Source organism: Thalassophryne amazonica, chromosome 20 (genome assembly GCF_902500255.1).
Source record: "Thalassophryne amazonica chromosome 20, fThaAma1.1, whole genome shotgun sequence".
Classification (NCBI taxonomy): Eukaryota; Metazoa; Chordata; class Actinopteri; order Batrachoidiformes; family Batrachoididae; genus Thalassophryne; species Thalassophryne amazonica.
The window spans coordinates 30,199,324-30,218,342 of NC_047122.1; the positions used below are offsets into that span (position 1 = coordinate 30,199,324).

The 19,019-nt window shown below is 39.8% G+C and overlaps 1 protein-coding gene across 2 annotated transcripts; it reads left to right on the plus strand.

The window, feature by feature from the left end:
• The first annotated feature begins 3,096 nt into the window (after positions 1-3,096).
• On the plus strand, positions 3,097-18,081 carry tfap2e (transcription factor AP-2 epsilon). 2 transcript variants are annotated; one of them, XM_034160913.1, is made up of 7 exons: positions 3,097-3,191; positions 4,831-5,274; positions 7,605-7,659; positions 11,025-11,256; positions 12,749-12,867; positions 16,131-16,269; positions 16,988-18,081. In XM_034160913.1, exons 1-7 carry the CDS (start codon positions 3,153-3,155, stop codon positions 17,247-17,249), a joined length of 1,290 nt encoding a protein of 429 aa, XP_034016804.1. In that variant the 5' UTR covers positions 3,097-3,152; the 3' UTR covers positions 17,250-18,081. The 2 variants fall into 2 exon arrangements, with proteins under 2 accessions (XP_034016804.1, XP_034016805.1); XM_034160914.1 differs by lacking the exon at positions 3,097-3,191 and adding an exon at positions 3,535-3,887 and having other exon boundaries at positions 16,988-18,078.
• The last annotated feature ends 938 nt before the right edge of the window (positions 18,082-19,019 follow it).

Sequence of the window (19,019 nt, forward strand, 5' to 3'; positions counted from 1 at the left end):
TCCATTAACCTGGTATGCGATATATAGGCCCAACACCATAGTAGGAGAAACATGCCCATATCATGATGCTTGCACCACCATGCTTCACTGTCTTCACTGTGAACTGTGGCTTGAATTCAGAGTTTGGGGTCGTCTCACAAACTGTCTGGGGCCCTTGGACCCCCCCCCAAAAAAACAATTTTACTCTCATCAGTCCACAAAATATTCCTCCATTTCTCTTTAGGCCAGTTGATGTGTTCTTTGGCAACTTGTAACCTCTTCTGCACGTCTTTTATTAACAGAGGGACTTTGCAGGGGATTCTTGCAAATAAATTAGCTTCACACAGGCGTCTTCTAACTGTCACAGCACTTACAGGTAACTCCAGGACTGTCTTTGATCATCCTGGAGCTGATCAGTGGGTGAGCCTTTGCCGTTCTGGTTATTCTTCTATCCATTTTGATGGTTGTTTTCCGTTTTCTTCCACGTGTATCTGGTTTTTTTTTTGTCCATTTTTAAAGCATTGGAGATCATTGTAGATGAACAGTCTATAATTTTTGCACCCTGCGTATAAGTTTTCCCCTCTCCAATCAACTTTTTAATCAAACTACGCTGTTCTTCTGAACAATGTCTTGAACGTCCCATTTTCCTCAGGCTTTCAAAGAGAAAAGCATGTTCAACAGGTGCTGGCTTCATCCTTAAATAGGGACACCTGATTCACTCCTGTTTGTTCCACAAAATTGACAAACTCACTGACTGAATGCCACACTACTATTATTATGCACACCCCCTTTTCTACTTTATTTTTTTTTACTAATAGCCCAATTTCATAGCCTTAAGAGTGTGCATATCATGAATGCTTGATCTTGTTGGATTTGTGAGAATCTACTGAATCTACTGGTACCTTGTTTCCCATGTAACAATAAGAAATATACTCAAAACCTGGATTAATCTTTTTAGTCACATAGCACTACTATTATTCTGAACATTACTGTAAGTGCTCAAGTCACAGTCAAGTCACAAGTCCCGAAAGTCGACTATAGGCTGACTCAGTGCTCAACTCAAGTACAAGTCTGGTGTAGAAAAATAAATTGCCAGGCTCTGTAGTCATTTCATCACCTTCTAATGATGCACTATATTAGTAGGTCACATCATCAACATCCAAGTAGACTGTACACCCACAAACCAGCTGCCTACTTCCTGGTAGCACAGTTTTTAAGTTTTGTAACCCCACCCCTGGTTCTAATCCGAGGTTACCTTCTGGCGGGTAAAGGTCTGAGAGCACATGCTGCCACTTCCACCTCACCACAGAACCTTCTTGAGTCCTCCTGGGTGGGAGCGACCCAGGCAGACAACCGGTCCAGTCTCACCTCTCGAAAGTAACCATCCATCTGTCACACCCACGTGGAATTTGGGCGTGACCTTGGACTTCTCCAGGCACTGAGGTCCTCAACTCCAAGTCACCCACACCCCACGTGACCGGAATGTCACAGCTGATGTTCTCTCACAATGTAAGTGAGAGTCCTCATCTGAGTCTCTCTAAATAACAATTTGTCATTTTGTGTACATTTCTATTCTAACTATGGCCACCAGGGGGAAAAGGCTCTGAAACTTTGTGCAGTGATATATTGAGAAAAAAGACCATGTATTCAAAGTGAAACTTGGCACAAAAGATCACCTGAGTAAGATCTCAGACAAGTTTAATGTGTTTTGAGTCTAACTATGGCCACCAGGGTACCGCCTCTGAAAGGTGTATATGATAACGCCAAAAGAACTTCATGGCTGGTGATGAAACTTGCACCAGTTGCAGAATATAATTAAGACTTTGCATATGTTTGAGATTGAGATGAGTGACACAGCCTAGGATATAGATTGGCCTTGTTAATGACTATAGCTAGATTCCATTAACTTTTTCTCTTTATTTTTACAATAACTATTATTAGCTTTTTGTAAAATCTCTTGCCTCCCCTTATGAAAACATAGTATACTTAAAGTTTATTTTATTTAAGAAAATTAAATAAACCTCAGTTGTACTTTTTAAATATGCTACATTTGTCTGTGTACTACACACAAAACAAAAATGGTGCTAAATATCACTAAAAAATGGTTCTTTGGCTCAAAATCATGGAATCACTTTTGCTGTTACATGGTACCAAAAATGATTACCAGCCAAATGGTGCTACTTGGCACCATTTTTGCTTTGTATGTATTTCATTACTTCTTGGGACTAAATTTAACCACTTTGTACCTTATAAACTTGTAAGTACATGTAAAGTGTAAGAGAAGTAAGTTTGTTGAGTACACAACTACAGTAAAAGTGAACTTATAGGTAGCGTATACTTGTAACCCACTTTTTAGTTTGTGAAAGTACACGTACAACTTCAGTGATTTTCCAGTCTGATCAGGATTTGAAGGATCCACTGGCCATGAATCTATTCCCCCTAAACCCGGAGACCTTCAAGTACAGTTTTGCAAGACACTTGATTAGAAGCAACTACAAGTACAAGTATACTTGTCAGTGTACACCAAATATACAGGGTTTTCTATATATTTGTCACTCTGTGAAAAGTATAGTGAAATGTTTTATTTGTATTTTTTGTATACTTGCCAAAATATAATTTAAGTATAATCTATGAAGTACATAACAAGAAAACTGGTAGTATAAACAAATAACTTACAAGTATAGTGGTGTTTTATTTGTATTTTTTGTATACTTGTCAAAATATAGTTTAAATATAATCTATGAAGTGCATAAGAAAACTGGAAGTATACTTGCTTATTTTCACTTTATATATATATACTGTTGGTAAACTTGGATAAGCTTCTTCTGGCTTGAGTTAGTTATATTTCATTCGTACTTCATTCATTCCTGGAATCAATTCTGCGTTTTCCAGTTTCACTTCAGTAGTGTGGAACTAAACAAACCTTTAGGATGTAAAGAGGCGGCCTGGGAACTCGAGTACAAAGCGTAAAAAGTTTGCATCTGCCTCCCCACCTCCTCTTTTTGTGTAACCTCCCGCCCTCCTTTTACCACCCCTCCAACACCCCTTTTTTTCCTCTCCTCCTGTCTCATCCATACAAACTCCTGCATCGCCTCTCAAACTCCCTCACTCCTCTGTGCGCCCTCAGCCTGTCTGCGCCTCATCCACAGCAGCTCCACACTCCGTGCGCCACTATGCTCTGGAAATCCCGAACCAAGACCGACGGCATGCAGGTAAAACACTTTTTCTCCTCATCCTTATGATTACATTAATAATACTATTATGGCGCTGTCGATGTGCACGAGCAGTGCACATTGTGTGCCCATCTACTTGATTTCGATTTTTATCATTATTATTATTTGAACCCGGAGAAACTGCAAATCATGAATTTACTTTGGAAAGAAGTTTGGGGAGGAATAAAAATCAACGTTTTAAAAAACATATTTGCTTGATTGGGTGCGTAAAAATGAGTCCTAAACATTTTTAAATAATTAGTGCAAAAATTCTTTCGCGAAAACACTTTCTGAGTAAATAAAAACAGTCTGCGAGTTTTTTTGCGCAAAAAGAGAATCAGAGCGCGGCGGAAATTCCAAGTTGAATGAATATATATCTCTTTAAGAGAAGTGGACCCTGCGCGTCGACCCCTCCCCTCATCCTTGCCGGGTGCGCGCAAAACCTATAAATAGTGCGCTCATGGAGAGGCGTGAGGACTCCGTGTGTGCGTGTGTCTGGCAGCCGCTTTCATCTGTGCGTAAAGAGGCCACCGGAGCGCCACATCAGGAAAAGTAAATCCCACTTTGATCTCCATGGAGTGGTGAAACACGCTCTGGATTACAGCTCGGAGCGTTTGGCGGCGTCTTTCAGTGACTCTTGATTTGACTTTGAATTCCACAGTGATCCAGATGTTAATCCACACCTATTCGGCTATGGTGAGTGCGCACAGAATTTTTGTACTGATGTCACAGTGAATGTAACTTAAAGAGTAGTTTACTTTTTGCATGCAAAAATAATACCCCCCCCCCCCCCCCCCCCCAATAAAAAGCAATTCCCATAACTGATGCGATTTTATTAAGTATTTCACTGATTTCAGCAGCAGCTGGGTTTTTTCTGACTTGGTGTCTTTCTGATGCTTTGGCGTCTCCGCGCATCTTTCCGCGGAGGTTCTCTTTGTCTGCGCAAAAGTATCCAAAGTGAAACAAAGTGACGTTTTACAGCTTCAGTTACGAAATTTGTTGGAATAAAAAAAAGGGGGGGGGGTGGCTTCGGATCCGTTGACTGACTGTCTGCGGCGCGTAATGGACATTGTTCCATCACAGTAGAATTGATCTGCGTGACCCAGCTTCGCCGAATCCAATTTGACCAGGCTGTGTGAAATGTAGGTTACTGGTCTACTTTTTTTACGTTGTTGACGCGGTGGATAGATTTTTTTTTTCCGAGAAAGTTTTGTTGGTGTCCTTCGCTTTGTGAATCAAACCTTTTCGTATTCATCCGTGGGGTCATTGTGGGGTTGCTGCTGACAGAGTGACACATTATTTTGCCAATGTAACCCCGCCCTCCCACGTTAACGCCTTGTTGCGCGTTATTTACCTGCGTTACCTCCGCGGTGGCCGTGACCTTTGTGACTCTGCGTTGCAGCGGTGCCAAGGGCGGCTTGTGCCATTGCGCATCACTTAAATCCTTACTTATTTTTCTATCCCTCATAAAAAAGATAAATCTATGAATGCCTTAAGTCTGGTTTATTGTGTGATGTAAAGGCTTGAATCTTAAATATCCATGAGTGCTTCAGTTTAACTAAAATACATTAAATATTTTTTGATGTGTTAAATTAGATTATGTCGCTTTTGGGGACTCTGACATGGTAATTTTCTGCAGGAGCGCGCAGACGGACTGAGCGGCTCTTCGCCGAGCGGTCGTCTCTCCCAGCTGTCCTCCCTGAACCAGGCCGCCTACTCCTCAGCACCTCCGCTCTGCCACACTCCGGCCTCCGACTTCCAGCCCCCGTATTTCCCTCCTCCGTATCCCCAGTCATCCCTGCCGTACTCTCAGAGCCAGGACTCTGCGTATTCCCACCTGTCGGACCCCTACCCCTCCATCAACTCCATTCATCAGCACCAGCAAGTCGCGTGGCATTCACAGAGGTCGCGCTCCGAAGAGGGGGGGCTGCTGTCACAGTCTCACCGCGCTCTGAGTCTCGATCCCCGTCGGGAGTATCCAGCTGTCCCCCGCCTGCTCCACGGTTTGGGGGAAGGAGCCGCCGCTCTCGGGGACGGTCCTCTCGGGATGCACCTGGGACACCATGGCCTGGAGGATCTTCAGGTGATTATTTTTGGGTTTCCATCCTCACTCGGAGAGACATTCCCGCTGCGCGCACTGCAGGGGGATCGTGCGTAAAAGTCACACCCGGCACGAGTTCAGTGCGCGTAAAGATGAGGTCCTTGTGGAAAAAGTAACTGACAGCTCATCATAATTCGAAGGCACATAACGGATCCTTCAGAGACGATCTTTAACCGAATTAACTTCTGTTTAATCTCATTTTAAATTACAACCGTTTCATCAATATTTGGACAAATTGATATCTCTCGTAATTTTTTCAGCTTGTTCATTCAAGAAAACTATGTCGATCTGTTTGTTTAAATCTCAAAACAAAAAAATAGGCATTTATTTTTCTTCCCACCCACGTTTGATAAATCGATTTTCACACACGCGTGTCTTTATTTTATTTAAATGTTTCTAAAATTCAAGGAAGAAATTTAGTCTCTTACAGACGAACTTTCCCGTTATGAACAAAAACTTACTGTAGCTTGTAAACTTAATTATTGAGGTGAGTAAGTTTCTGTAGGAATTTTTTTTTCGTTATAAATTCGTCGGTATGTGATTTAAAATATTAACTCTTCACTAATGGCAAAAAAGAAAAAAAATGTCGGATTTTGAGACTGTAAATTTATATTTTAAAAAATCATTAATTCCAAAGCTTTTTTGGAGTTCTTGAAGCTTCATTTAGCCCGTGTGATTAGGCGCACTGCGCTCAGACAGGATGGCGATTATGGCGCAGTCTGCTGCAGGTTTGCGCAGAAGAATAGTCGGTGTAAAACAGTCGCTCCCTGCAGCAGGTGCAGCTGCAGACGCTGTTTGTCGCCTCTTTCACGGGGAGGAGAGGGAAAAAAAAAGAAAACCCACACACCGGGACCAATTGATTTAGACGCTCATTAACAGAGAGAAACGTTTCAAAGGGGAACTGCGCAAAGAGTCAAACCGAGCGTGTTTGTGTTAAACGCTCCCACTTGACAAGCACCTTTATTTGATTAATGGATTATATCCTTTACGTTTGAAGCCGCTTAAAAATTCACCACAAAGGACACATCCGAGTGTCGCCCTGCAACATTTCACTGAAGAGAAAAAGCTTTAAATTACAAATAAACAAATAAATAAATAAAAAAGGTGGAAACATCAAATAAAAAGTGTAATTTTTAATATGGAAGCATCAAATAAAGGATTTAACTTATTATTATTTTCCCTAACATTTTTCCTTAAATTTTTCATTTTATGATCAATCAACTAAGGTACTTATTTTTATATGTTACTAGCAAAGAGTAAAAACTAAAAACCAAAAGTCCAAAACTCATTTTACTCTTTTTTTCACATTTTACATGAACAGAAAAAGGAATGATTTTTTTTTAATACACAAGAAGCTGGAATTTGGCTTTTACTCTGTTTTTTTTTTTTTTTTAATTCATTGCAAGCAGAATTATACAAACAGTTTAGGCACAACAACAAAACTATATTCCATAAAACAAAGCTGTTGCAAAAATAATGAAACGCTTGTAAATATATATATGAAATTTACAATAAACAAAATCAAAGACTCAATAAAATAAATATCTAACACTAAATTATTTTAGGGGTGCTTTTACATTGTTTTTACAAATAAATAAATACAAAATTTAAAAAGCTTCATTATTTATTGTTTATTATCTGTATGTTGACTTTGTAGAATCATGTATTGGGCTATAAACCCTATTTATTCATCTGGGGTTTTTTGTACAGGGGAAAAGTTCATTGTATTCAGTTACATTTTTTTTTAGGTTTAATTTAAAATGTAATATTCTGAAATGTATAAAGTGGTCTTTGAATATATTAGTGAAAATAAATGTAACAGCTGAAATACTGAGGCGCTTCACACCTTGAACAGTACTGTGTGTGCAGTTATAAATATGTAAAAGGGTGGAATTTTTTTTTTCTTAACTGGGTATTTTTATGTCTATAGTTGAATTAATTTTAAATGCACTGAAAAAAAGATGAATTAGCAAAAAAATGGTTTGCAGACTATAAAGTGGATGCACTTTTGTTTTAAAACAATAAAATAAAAATCAAAAATGCAAAACTGTATGTCGCATAACTACACAAAAATTAAAAGATGCAAAAACATAAATAACCTCTAATCATTTTAGCACTTTATTACACATAGAAACTATTCTGTGAGGACTATTTACATATGCTTTGCCACCTTCTTTCAGTTTTGCACAAATAAATACGGCGTGGAATTGCACTCGAATAACAGACTGGATTGTTTGCGTTGGTGTGGATGGTGCTGATGGGCATTAATCTTTGGTGGATAAATGATGTGACTGTGTGTCTGTCTGATGCAGGGGATGGAGGAAGGTTCAGCCCTGGGCATCCTCGACCACTCTGTCATTAAAAAAGGTAAGAGGTGGGAGACAGACAGTGTGTGTGCATTTGTGTCTGCACCTATATAATTGTGCTGCACATGCTGAAGGGGGTTTTATGTCTAGGGGCCTCCTCTCTCTCCCTCTCTCTATCTATCTCATGCGCACACTATAAATAATTCTGTTTTGCTATTTCATTTGAAGTCAAGAAGTCCTCTAATACTCAGCTGCAGACTTCACCCCAAAGGCACACATTCTTAATGAAGTGTTCATGGTCATATGAGAGAGGAAGAGCGAGGGAAAGAAAGAGGGGGAGAGAGAGAGAGAGGGATTAGAGTAAAAAGGAGAGAAGTGGGGCAAAGGAAAGGGAGGGAAACATGATAAAAGAAGAGTTGTGGGGAAATTTGCAGAGTGTGATCACTCCAGCATTACCAACTCTGAGCGGCAGCTTTTCTTCCACAAGACACAGGGGCACGATTAGAAAATTCAAGTTGGATTTGTAGGTGTGAAAAATCTCTCATAAAAAAAAAAAAACCCTTGCAGACTGTTTTTGGGTGCAGAATGTGGCCCACTGTGATATAAAACTACAACATTGTGAACATCATAGCAGATTGCTGCAGAATGTCTTTAACTTCAGAGCATCAGTGAAAACATCCATCATATATCAGCAGTGAAACCAAGTGCACTTTCACCCCTGCACAAGGACAACATCTCACATTTTAAATGAGATATCTCACTTTTGCATGTCCTCTGATTTTTGATATGTCACAAAAATATCATTCTCAAAGGTGTGTCATGCTTTGCTGCAAATCTGTACACACACACACACACACACACACACACACACACACACACACACACACACACACACACACACACACACACACACACACACACACACACACACACACACACACACACACACACACACACACACAAACGTGATGAACCGGCAGCTCTTGCACATCATGCATGTTCATCAAATGCTCCAAATCGACCGATTACCACGGCAACACTCTCCAAGCACTGATAGCAGATAGCAAAGCGAGGATGCTCATGAATAGAAAAATTGCGAAAGGGAAAAGGGAACAAGTGGGAAAAAAGACAGGGGAGGAGGGTGAGAGAGATAAAGAGTGAGAGACATAAGAGAGGGAATGATGATTAGAGAGAGAAGGAGAGGTTTAGTGCCGCTCTGTGGCCTCGTCGAGTTGCCGGCCAGTTCATCTGATGTTTCAGAGTGTTGCAAAGAGGCAGCATAGCGCAAAATGTGTGCCGAGCACAGATTAGTTTAGGTTAAAAACAACAAACAAAAGTAAAAGTAGGGGGTGAGACCAGAGAGAGAAAATGCAAAATTAAGAAGAGTGATGTACACAGATACAAATCTATGGAGCTATGATTGCAAGAGCAAGCAGGAGCTCAGATGGATGGGCTGAAATATTTGTAGGATCTGTTTGTTTTTGCATGCACAGGCATGTAAATGTAGGGTTCTGAAGATTAAATATGAAATCTCAACCATATTCAAATATAGAAAGCATATCTAAATGTTAGTGCAGGTGGAAGTCTTAAAAAGAAAAGTTAAAGAAGTTCAAAAAGAGGCTATTATTTGTGGCCACCAAATCCAATTCATGTTGTAAAAATGAACCAGATCAATGTGATGCTGCAAAGTGCATCAAACACAACATGCACTGTGCAAAACAGAGCAATTGCTTTTGAATAATTATTGCATATTGTACCAAAATGTAAATTTATTGATGACTGAAATGATTGGAGCAGCCTGGAAAAGAGATGCCGGAGGGAAAAAGGTGTGGGCATCACAATCTTAAAAGTTTACCACAGCTAAGAAAAGTGAGTGTGAATTGAGCTCTTCAGCGTGTGAAGTGAAGCTATTTGAGAATGCACCGTTAAAATGTAAGCAAGTAACTGCAGCATTACCAAGAAGCACTGCCAAGAATGAGGCGTCGACACTGGAGAGAACGTTACACTGAATAATGAGGAGAAAGGTACAGGAAGGAAGAGCACGGTGTTACACAGGTGCAGCCATGGGGGGCATCGCAGATTTCCCCCCCCCCCCCCGGACATGTGCCACAAATACAGATGATGAATCAATCATGAATGAAAAGATTTGCTGTTTTAAAATGCAAGAAAAATAAATAAACAAAAAATAATTCACTGGTTTAGGCAGTGATTCAATAAATTTTCAAAATGCTTTGAAACACTACATAGTGTGTGCTTCAGAAAATGATTGCCTTAGAACATTTGATTTTGCAAAAGCTCGAAACATTAAATGAAACAGTTACATCAGAAAATGACTTGCTGGATCAAAACATTTGAAACAATGAAATGCATGCTTTTGAAAAATTGTTTCAAAATACTGAAAACACAAATCAAAACAACTGCTTCAAAAATAATTAACTTGAAAATGCTCAAAATCCTGAATGAATGAATTGCTTCAGAAATTGTTTCACTGAAATACAAAGTGTTAGAAAAATGTAAAGTTTAAAACATGATACAGAATCAGAAAATGAGTCACTTTTTCAAAAGATGAGACATGAAAAAACACAACAACTGCTTCATAAAATGATTCACTTTGTAATGGTTCAAAGTAGTAAATGAAATAATTACTTCAGAAAATTATTTGCTGTTTTGAAACATTTGGAACACAATGTTTCATTTGAAAGACTACCTGAATTAATTGCTTTTGAAAAAGATTCACTGTTTTGAAATCCTCCAAACACAAAATGAAATCCAAGTGTTAGAAATATAGCAAAGGCAAAAACGAGACTTTCCAAAGGAATCAGTCACCTCACAAAATGATTTGATGTTTTAAAATGCTAGAAAGAGTAAATGGAACAATAACAAATCACTGCTGTAGGCAGTGATTCAATGTTTCAAAATATTTGAAACACTGAATAATGTGTGATACAGAAAATGATTGCCTAGGAACATTTGATACACCAAACAAAACAACTGGGTTAGAAATTGATTAAAATTGTTTGCTGTTTTGAAACATTTGAAACACTATCTGAATCAAAATGTTCATCTGTTTTGAAACTCTTCAAACAGTAAATGAAATGCGAGTGTGAGAAATATGGAAACATTTAAAACACAACAAGAAAGAATAGCTTCAGAAATCCATTCAATGTTTCAATATTTTTGAAACACTACTACTATAAAATCTAGTGCATAGTGGGCTCCTCCCTCCCACAATAAGTTCCTGGCCACGCCCCTGTCACACAGTCATTGTGACTGAACGATTCTTAATGTTTGTCCTCCTTTAACTTTCCTTTTCTTGTGAACTTCGCTACTGTTATGGACTCAAATAATTAATTATCCTAAAAACTCAGGATGAAAATAAATCTAATGTGTCCACTCTGTGTGACTTATTGGCCCTTTTTCTTTTAGTTCCAATCCCATCCAAACTGAACGGCTCGTCCCTGTCAGCCTTGTCCATCGGGAAAGAGGGCCTCGGCATGGGAGCCGTGTCCAACCCAGCTGAAGTGTTCTGTTCGGTTCCGGGTCGCCTCTCCCTGCTCAGCTCCACCTCCAAGTACAAGGTCACTGTCGGGGAGGTGCAGCGGCGCCTCTCACCTCCTGAGTGCCTCAACGCTTCCCTGCTGGGTGGCGTCCTCCGCAGGTGAGAGGAGACGTGGCAAAAGATGTCAAATTAGCATATTTTATATATCAAAATACATATCATAATAATAGATCACATTAATCAATCACGGTTCTAAATAAACTTAATTCAAACTTTATTATGTTTTCTACCAAATTGTGGAGGTAGTTTAGACCAGAGAAAAATAAAAAAAAACATCTTTTTTTTGGTCCTTCATGAGACTCTCATAGAATATACAGAAAGCATATACACAAAAGTAAGAACTAAGGATTATGGGAAATGAAGTTTCAACTTTGAGAAACAGTGAAGACAGAGGTTATCAATCATTTTCAACCAATTTGTTTAGGATGGATGGAGTAACACCTTTCATCCAAGTCATGCAAGATAAAAGTTATTAAAAACATTATAAACTATTTCCTTCACCAACTGAAGAAGAAGAATTCTGACTTTTTCTCCATCAAATCTTGGTGACATCAAAAAGCAAGACTGTTAATCAAAGAGACTGTAGAGAAATTTAGAGTTAACACTGAGAACAGAATCAAAATCTAATCACCACTTCTTTTTTTTTTTTTAATCCCAACACCATCTCCACAGAAAAATTGCATCAAACTCTCTACATTCGTTTTTGAGACATTTAACCTTTGGACAGACCATCAGGGGAACATAACCTCTGCCCCTCCTCTGCTGGGTGGTCGCCATAATTAAGATCAAAATACATTTAAAGAATGATGTATTGCAAATGGCGAAAAGGCAAAATGAAGCAAGGAGAAGTTTATAAAGTCAGAACAGAGGGAATAAATTGCTTACAGTGATAGCTAACCTTTGGAGAACGGCACTTATGTGGCCCTCGGGGCCACAGTTGAGAACCCAACAGAATCAGTAAAACACTGGAGCAATGTTCATCCATTCACCCACAAAGGAGACCTGAAATTTTATGTTTTTTTTATCTACTTTATTTGATACAAATTATTTATCCTTTTGATATGAAAATAAAATTTGATGAATTGAATTTCACTATTCACCTTAATGTATAAAATAATGTGTTTTAGATTGTAATTGATCAAAATATGTCAGGGCTTTTCAAGGTAGGAGTTTTCTGATTTATTTATTTATTTAACTACGTGGGATTTAGCTGAGGGCCTAAAATAGGTCATGGGACTAAATCACAAGAGAAGCAATGTGCTGGAATGAGGCTCAGCCTCCGGGTGAAAAGAAAACTTTATGATGAAGCTTCCAGAATAAAATAATTTGAGAATGACGTGGCCTTTTAAAGACCGCCAAAAGCTTCCAATGCATGTAAATCTGCTTCTTCCTCAGTAAATATGCTTCTGTCTATATACAGTCTGCTTGTCAAATTTATATATATATATATATATCAAAAAAGGATAAAAATGTTTGGGACACAAAGACGGTATGAGTGTTGACAGGGAGCATAGGGAGATTTCAGCGTCTCTCACACACATAAGAGCCGTCTCTCCTAAAAACTGCTCTCTGTCTCCTCGTCCGCCCTTAGGGCCAAGTCAAAGAATGGTGGCCGCTGTCTGAGAGAGCGTCTGGAGAAGATTGGCCTCAACCTGCCCGCCGGGCGACGCAAGGCAGCCAACGTCACTCTGCTCACATCTCTAGTGGAGGGTGGGATGAACGTGCACACACGCACACAGACACACATGCATGTGCACGCATACACAGTGACCTGCATGAACCCTGACAGTTACAGACACATGAGCAGATATGGATAAACACTCACATGTGGAGTGGATGGCTGCGCACGCACACACACACACGCGCGCGCAGAGGGATGTTGTATAAAAAGCTCAAACTGAGGCCGTCTCACCAAGCCAAGGGTCAGTGAAAGTGAGAAAACAGACAAGTTCAAATTTGTTGCAGCATTTAACAGCATTTATATTAATAATTATGTTTTGTAAAATCAGATGCAATTAAGGGTTAAATGGGTACCATTACCCTCGGGGGTGGGGTGTTACTTGATGTGGGAATCCATGTAATAAAAGGGGAGTGGCCTCTGTGTGTTTGTGTATCTGGAGCATCAATTGAAATCCAGAAACAGCTGACTTTTGTCTTTTGGCACTTTTCATGAGGCTTCAAGTGGTGAAAACAGCAAGATGTTCAGACTGATGTGCACTTCCACAATAAGAGCCTGTATTTCAAAATAAAAGCCTGCAGAGACAGAATTAATCAGTAAGTCTGTCCTCTAACATCCCAGACAGCAGATTCAAATCTGGACATTTTCTGTATGCATGTGACCCCAAACCCAGAATTAACATGTTCACATTTCGGACAAAACAGCAGAATTGCTCGCACAAGTCAAACAAGAAAAAAAAAAAAGGGGGGGGGGGGTGATCTAATGTGAACACTGTAACAGCGCAAATATAAAACTTCAGTTGTTTGTAATTTCTTTACACGGAATATTGTGCTGGTTAAGCAGCTTCAGAGGAAAGCTTACTGACAACAAAAATTCATTTTATAAAATTGAAAACAACTGAAAACAGATTAAACCTTCAATAAAGGCTTTCAGAAAAGCCAAGACATTTTTCTATGTCAATAATTTAAAAAAATGTAGCATAACTGTAAACAGATTTTCCCTAAGTCAGCTGTCCTTCGTATATAGTACAAATGATCACATCTAGAACCTGTGCTTCCTCCTCATGTTCATTTATTCTAGACATTGTTATGTTGCAGTGATGTGTTTGAGTGTGGACAGGTCGTATTAAAGCTTACATATTATACTCCTTTTCTACAAGTTTACTCATATTTTAAAACTCTCCAACATGATGCAGATAGAGTAATGGCTGTTACTGTGATTGCATATGGTAATGTTAAGCAAGGTGTTAGCATGATAGCATACACTAATGATAGCAAAAGTTGACACTTTACAGTAAAAGATGGTAGCACGGCCACATAAGGTAATGCTAACTAAGGGTAACATGTTACAGTAACAGTTGCTAGCATGACCGCATGTGCTAATGCTAACCAAAGTTGACATTGTCACGAATGAAAGCTGGTAGCGTGACCACATACACTAATCTGAATAAGGGTGAATAATAATCTGAATAAGGGTGACACCGTTAGAGTAATGGCTCTTAGCATGACTGCATATACTAATGATAACCAAAGTTGCCATCATTACAGTAAAAGCTGTTAGCATGACAGTGTATGCTAATGCTAACTAAACTTAGTCCATGACAGGGTTTAGTCCAAAAGTGTACAGCAGGAGCCTTTCATTGGATTCAGGTGTGTTGGAGCAGGGAGACAACTAAGAGTGTCAGGAATGTGGCTCTCGAGGACTGAACTTGGCCACCCCTGGTGTACAGTAATCCAAAAGCACTTCATATGGTACTAGTATAAAACAGAAACCTTCAGTGGCCCTAACCATGTATGCTAATGATAACTAAGGGTGACACTATTGGAATAGCAGCTGGCTGCATAACTGCATATGCTAATGCTAACCAAGGTTGACACCATTAGATTAACGGCTGTAAGTGTGACTGCATATGCTAATACCAGTCAAGGTTGACACTTGCTGTTAGCATTACTGCATGTGCTAATGCTAGCCAAGATCGATGTTGTTAGAGTAACAATTGATAGCATGACTACGTATGTTAAGGCTAACCATGATTAGCCTTTTCTTTAATCCAGTCTGTCAGAGGTCAAACATGCCATGTTAGCGTAACAATGTCTGTTATGAAAAGTGATACACTCCATATTATAAAAATTTTGGTTATTCTGATCTGGACAGACTGTAACTGTTATAGTACCATTTAAGCCTGTAATGGATTGCTGTACGCTTTTGTGACATATGTAAAACAAGCTTGGATGGGCAAAAACATCTTATTCTGTCCACTTTCCAAGACTGCTGAACATTCAACTCTTGCTTTGGTCTGCCTGTAGGGGGCGTGGCCAATAGCAATTCTATTCCATTTAAAGCAACAAGCACAAACATCAGTCATTTTTTTGGTCGAAATGCCTCACTAATTTTTTTCCCTCTCTTGTGTCTAATTGGCATGTTTCAGTGAATCATTTTAATGTCTGTTTTTAAGGCATGTGGTACCTTATATAATTTGTTGAACAGGTGTTTAGTTGAGTTCATACTGCTGCAACATTAATATTAATTATAAAAAAATCTGTAATATACCTTTATGTGAACCTGTTGCCTGACCCATAGAATATTTTCTTGAATTTACCATACCTTAAGAATTTCCACATTTTAATATACTTTCCTTTAGTTTAATGCCCATGTATTGCATATCAAAATGTTCAGAACGATCTCAGCTTTCTTTTGTCTAGAACAGTCAAAATAGGATCTACGAATAAAAATATGATGAAAAGTTCACCAGGACGCAGAAGAGCATCATTAGGTCTCTCAGGCTTGATGAATGAATTCAGTAGTTTTTCGTTAATGCTGAGAAACAAACTGAGGTGAAAATTTAACCTCCTTTGCAGAGGAAATTGTTTATCATGATTCATAAATTACTCTGAACATTTCTTCAATTTTAGTCCACAAGAGTGCAAGTGATCCAAAACCCCTTCTAATGGTGCTAGTACTGCAACCTTCAGTGCACCTGACAGGACATTATCACTAATGCAGCTACCAGCCAACTGTATAACATTGATACTCATCATGCTGTTGAAGTCGGAAATATTTGTCGTGCACGCCATACTCCATTTTCATCATCAAAATGAGTACATTAAATTTGTTAATGCTCAAATTTGACTTAATTCTGAATATTATCAGTCTGTTTTGAATTCACTTGAGTAAAAACACATGTGGTTGCTTTAACGCTAACACTCCTGTAGCTGACCTTTGACCCTCAGACGTATCTGCCCTATTAATGGAGAGTCCTCCTTGCAGTAATTGCTCTTCCTTTCTCCTCCTCTAGGCGAGGCCGTCCACCTTGCACGGGATTTTGGTTATGTTTGTGAGACAGAGTTCCCAGCCAGAGCCACGGCTGAGTACCTGTGCAGGCAGAGCGAGCCGGACCAGCTCCCAACCCGGCGCAGCATGTTGCTCGCCACCAAGTGAGTAGCTCTGTCCTAATCCTGCAACAATACAGACAGGTAGCATGAACAGGATTCAAAAACCCAGAGGTACGTACATATTTGCAGGGCAGCTCTTTATCCCCTGAGCTACCTGCTCTGTGCAGCATATCTATGGAGCTTTGTGATGTCATAAAGCTTGTTCATGTTCTTAGTGATATTACCACAATTTATTCTGGACATTCTTTTGCTGATGTGGCATATTTGACTACTGATGAGATGTATTAAAGAAAACACTGCGATAAGTATTATTAGCACATGTAGGGCACAGCTGTTGCACTGCCAGGTTGGTACAGAGCCCAAAAGGGACACTCTTACTCCATCTTTTGCATTTTGCAGCAGATTGAAGAAAAAAGAAGTGTAATCAGTGGTTCCCTCACACAGTCTACTAGTCGCTAGCGGAGGCTAACAAGTATGAGAACCCTCATTTCTGTAAAATGAAGGATCATACAGATTGCTGATCACAAGAGAAGGCAAAGGAGCATGAATCCATCACCATAGAAGCAAAAACATGAATGGAAACAAATTGATGACAGCAAAGGGATAATGCAATCTGCAACCTCACCACTAGATGACACTACATCCTGCACACTGTAGCTTTAACGTGTATTGGCGCGTCAGCTCACGAGCCTTATTGCGAAATGAACTTCAAATCGAATTTGTGGTCAAACAATGAAACAATGTTCGGTCTTGTTTTCAGGGAGATCTGTAAGGAGTTCGTGGACCTGATGTCCCAGGACCGTTCTCCGCTGGGCGGCAGTCGACCCACACCCTGCCTGGAGCCCGGCGTTCAGGGCAGCCTCACCCACTTCAGCCTGCTCACACACGGCTTTGGTGCGCCCGCCATCTGCGCCGCGCTCTCTGCCTTCCAGAGTTACCTGATAGAAGCCATCAAAATGTTGGACAAAGGAGAGGGGGGAGGGAAGAGCCACCACGACAAGGAGATGAAGCACCGCAAATAGGACAGGGGGACGGAAGGACAAGCGGATGAGAGGGAGGGCAGGAGAGGATGCGTGAAAGAGGGGAGGAGACAGACACGCGCCCCTCTGTCTTTAACCTTTGCCCTCAGGACATAGACTTGCACCTCCCAGAGACTCTGCGGCTCCTGCGGGTGAGGAGGTGGGAGGTGATATCTGTAATTTGTCCACTCAAAATGACGCATGGACCTCTCTCTTCTCAGTAGTCGGTTTGTGTCATGATGGCGTTTACAACCCTGTTGGCGAAGACATCGCTTCAGGATGAGCTCCAACACGTGACCCCGTCCCCTCTCCCTGATTATTTTTTGGCTAACGTTTCACCTCATGTGTCACCAAAAACCACATTTGGACTGAACACATCCAGGAAGCGTCGGAAGCCATATCCGAGACACGACCTGCTCTTTGCTCCTTTAGAACTCTGGGGGGACTCTCGACCCCACCTGATTGGTCCAGCTGCAGTGGGTGCTTATGGGAGAATGAGTTCTCTGGAGGAGTCAAAGACATCTAATGGAGATTTGTTTTATTTTGAAGTCTGTGTTGTTGATGACTTAAGAAAATAGCACAAATCATTTTGTACTTTCTGTGTATGTTTATTATTATTAATGTTATTACTGTTATTGTATTACGGCATAAATGTAATATATTATTAAAGAATTAACAACTCGTGTTTTGGTTTTTTTTTTTTAATACTAAGTAAAACATTCAAAAACATTTACTCAAGATCCACACTGGTAAAAACGCCACACAATTTTTAAATGCAAAGGCAAGAACTGTTTTTTTTTTTTTTTTAATACTGCTGCAGTTTTTTTTTTTTTTTTAAATCGATACATGCAGGCAAATTCTATCTCCCTTCAGCAAGGAGTTGAACTTTGTGCAACATCCATACAGTAGTTGTTGTTACCATACTATGGCAACAACACAAAGTCACTGCATTGCTCAAGGACACTCCAGCAAGGCTGTGACTCTTGTTTTCATTGATTTATTTGCCAATCACAGTTCTACTTGTTTTACAACTAAAGTTTCTCAAACTTTCTTTGCACAGTGTCAAAGTCAAAACATACCCATAGTCAGGTTCATAAGTATCTGTACAATGACTTTTTTTTTTGTAATTTTGCCTCTAAACTGCCGTTGGAAGCTGAAATTAAAAGATCAAGATGTACTTGTGGCGTGAACTTTCAACAGCCATTTTTAAGCAGTCCCTCAATTTTAAAAGCCCATAAGACAAACAACATAAGTAGTATTTTTAGTAAATCATCACCTTTACAGCCAGTTTTCTTTCACCATGTGATGTGGTACATTTGCATCAGTGTTATGTGTGGTAAATCTGTAGTAGGCAGTTCTCAAAAAAATGATTAACTGCGTAAAACGACTAGTGAGGGAACCCACCAAGACACCATGAAGGAGTTCTATCCTTATGTGACTGTATGTGGAAATATCCCTTTCAAGCTGATCATATATAACAATTTAAAAGCAGTTTATCTGGAGAGACAATCAAAAATATTCTCAGATTTGAGACCTTGTAACGAGTCAAACTTAGTTTTAGAGTTTTTTTGTTTTATAAATAAATGCTGGCTGTTTTCCTCTGTGTCACCACAGGTGATCAAGAGTGGATCCTTGTGTAGATTTGGCACAGGTTTAACTCCAGACGCCCTTCCTGACACCACTCCAGGAGCATACAGAGAAGTGGGCACAGGTGGCCTTGAACTGGGGAGGCGCCGTGCTGTGCACCAACCGCTCGTACCTCGGTGCAGTTGA

Bases quoted from the DNA above. Each gene is read 5' to 3' on its own strand.
- tfap2e (XM_034160913.1), top strand. From the start codon at position 3,153: ATGCTCTGGAAATCCCGAACCAAGACCGACGGCATGCAG. The intron at 11,257-12,748 runs GTGAGAGGAGAC...GTCCGCCCTTAG, and splicing joins CTGGGTGGCGTCCTCCGCAG to GGCCAAGTCAAAGAATGGTG. The intron at 12,868-16,130 runs GTGGGATGAACG...CTCCTCCTCTAG, and splicing joins GCTCACATCTCTAGTGGAGG to GCGAGGCCGTCCACCTTGCA.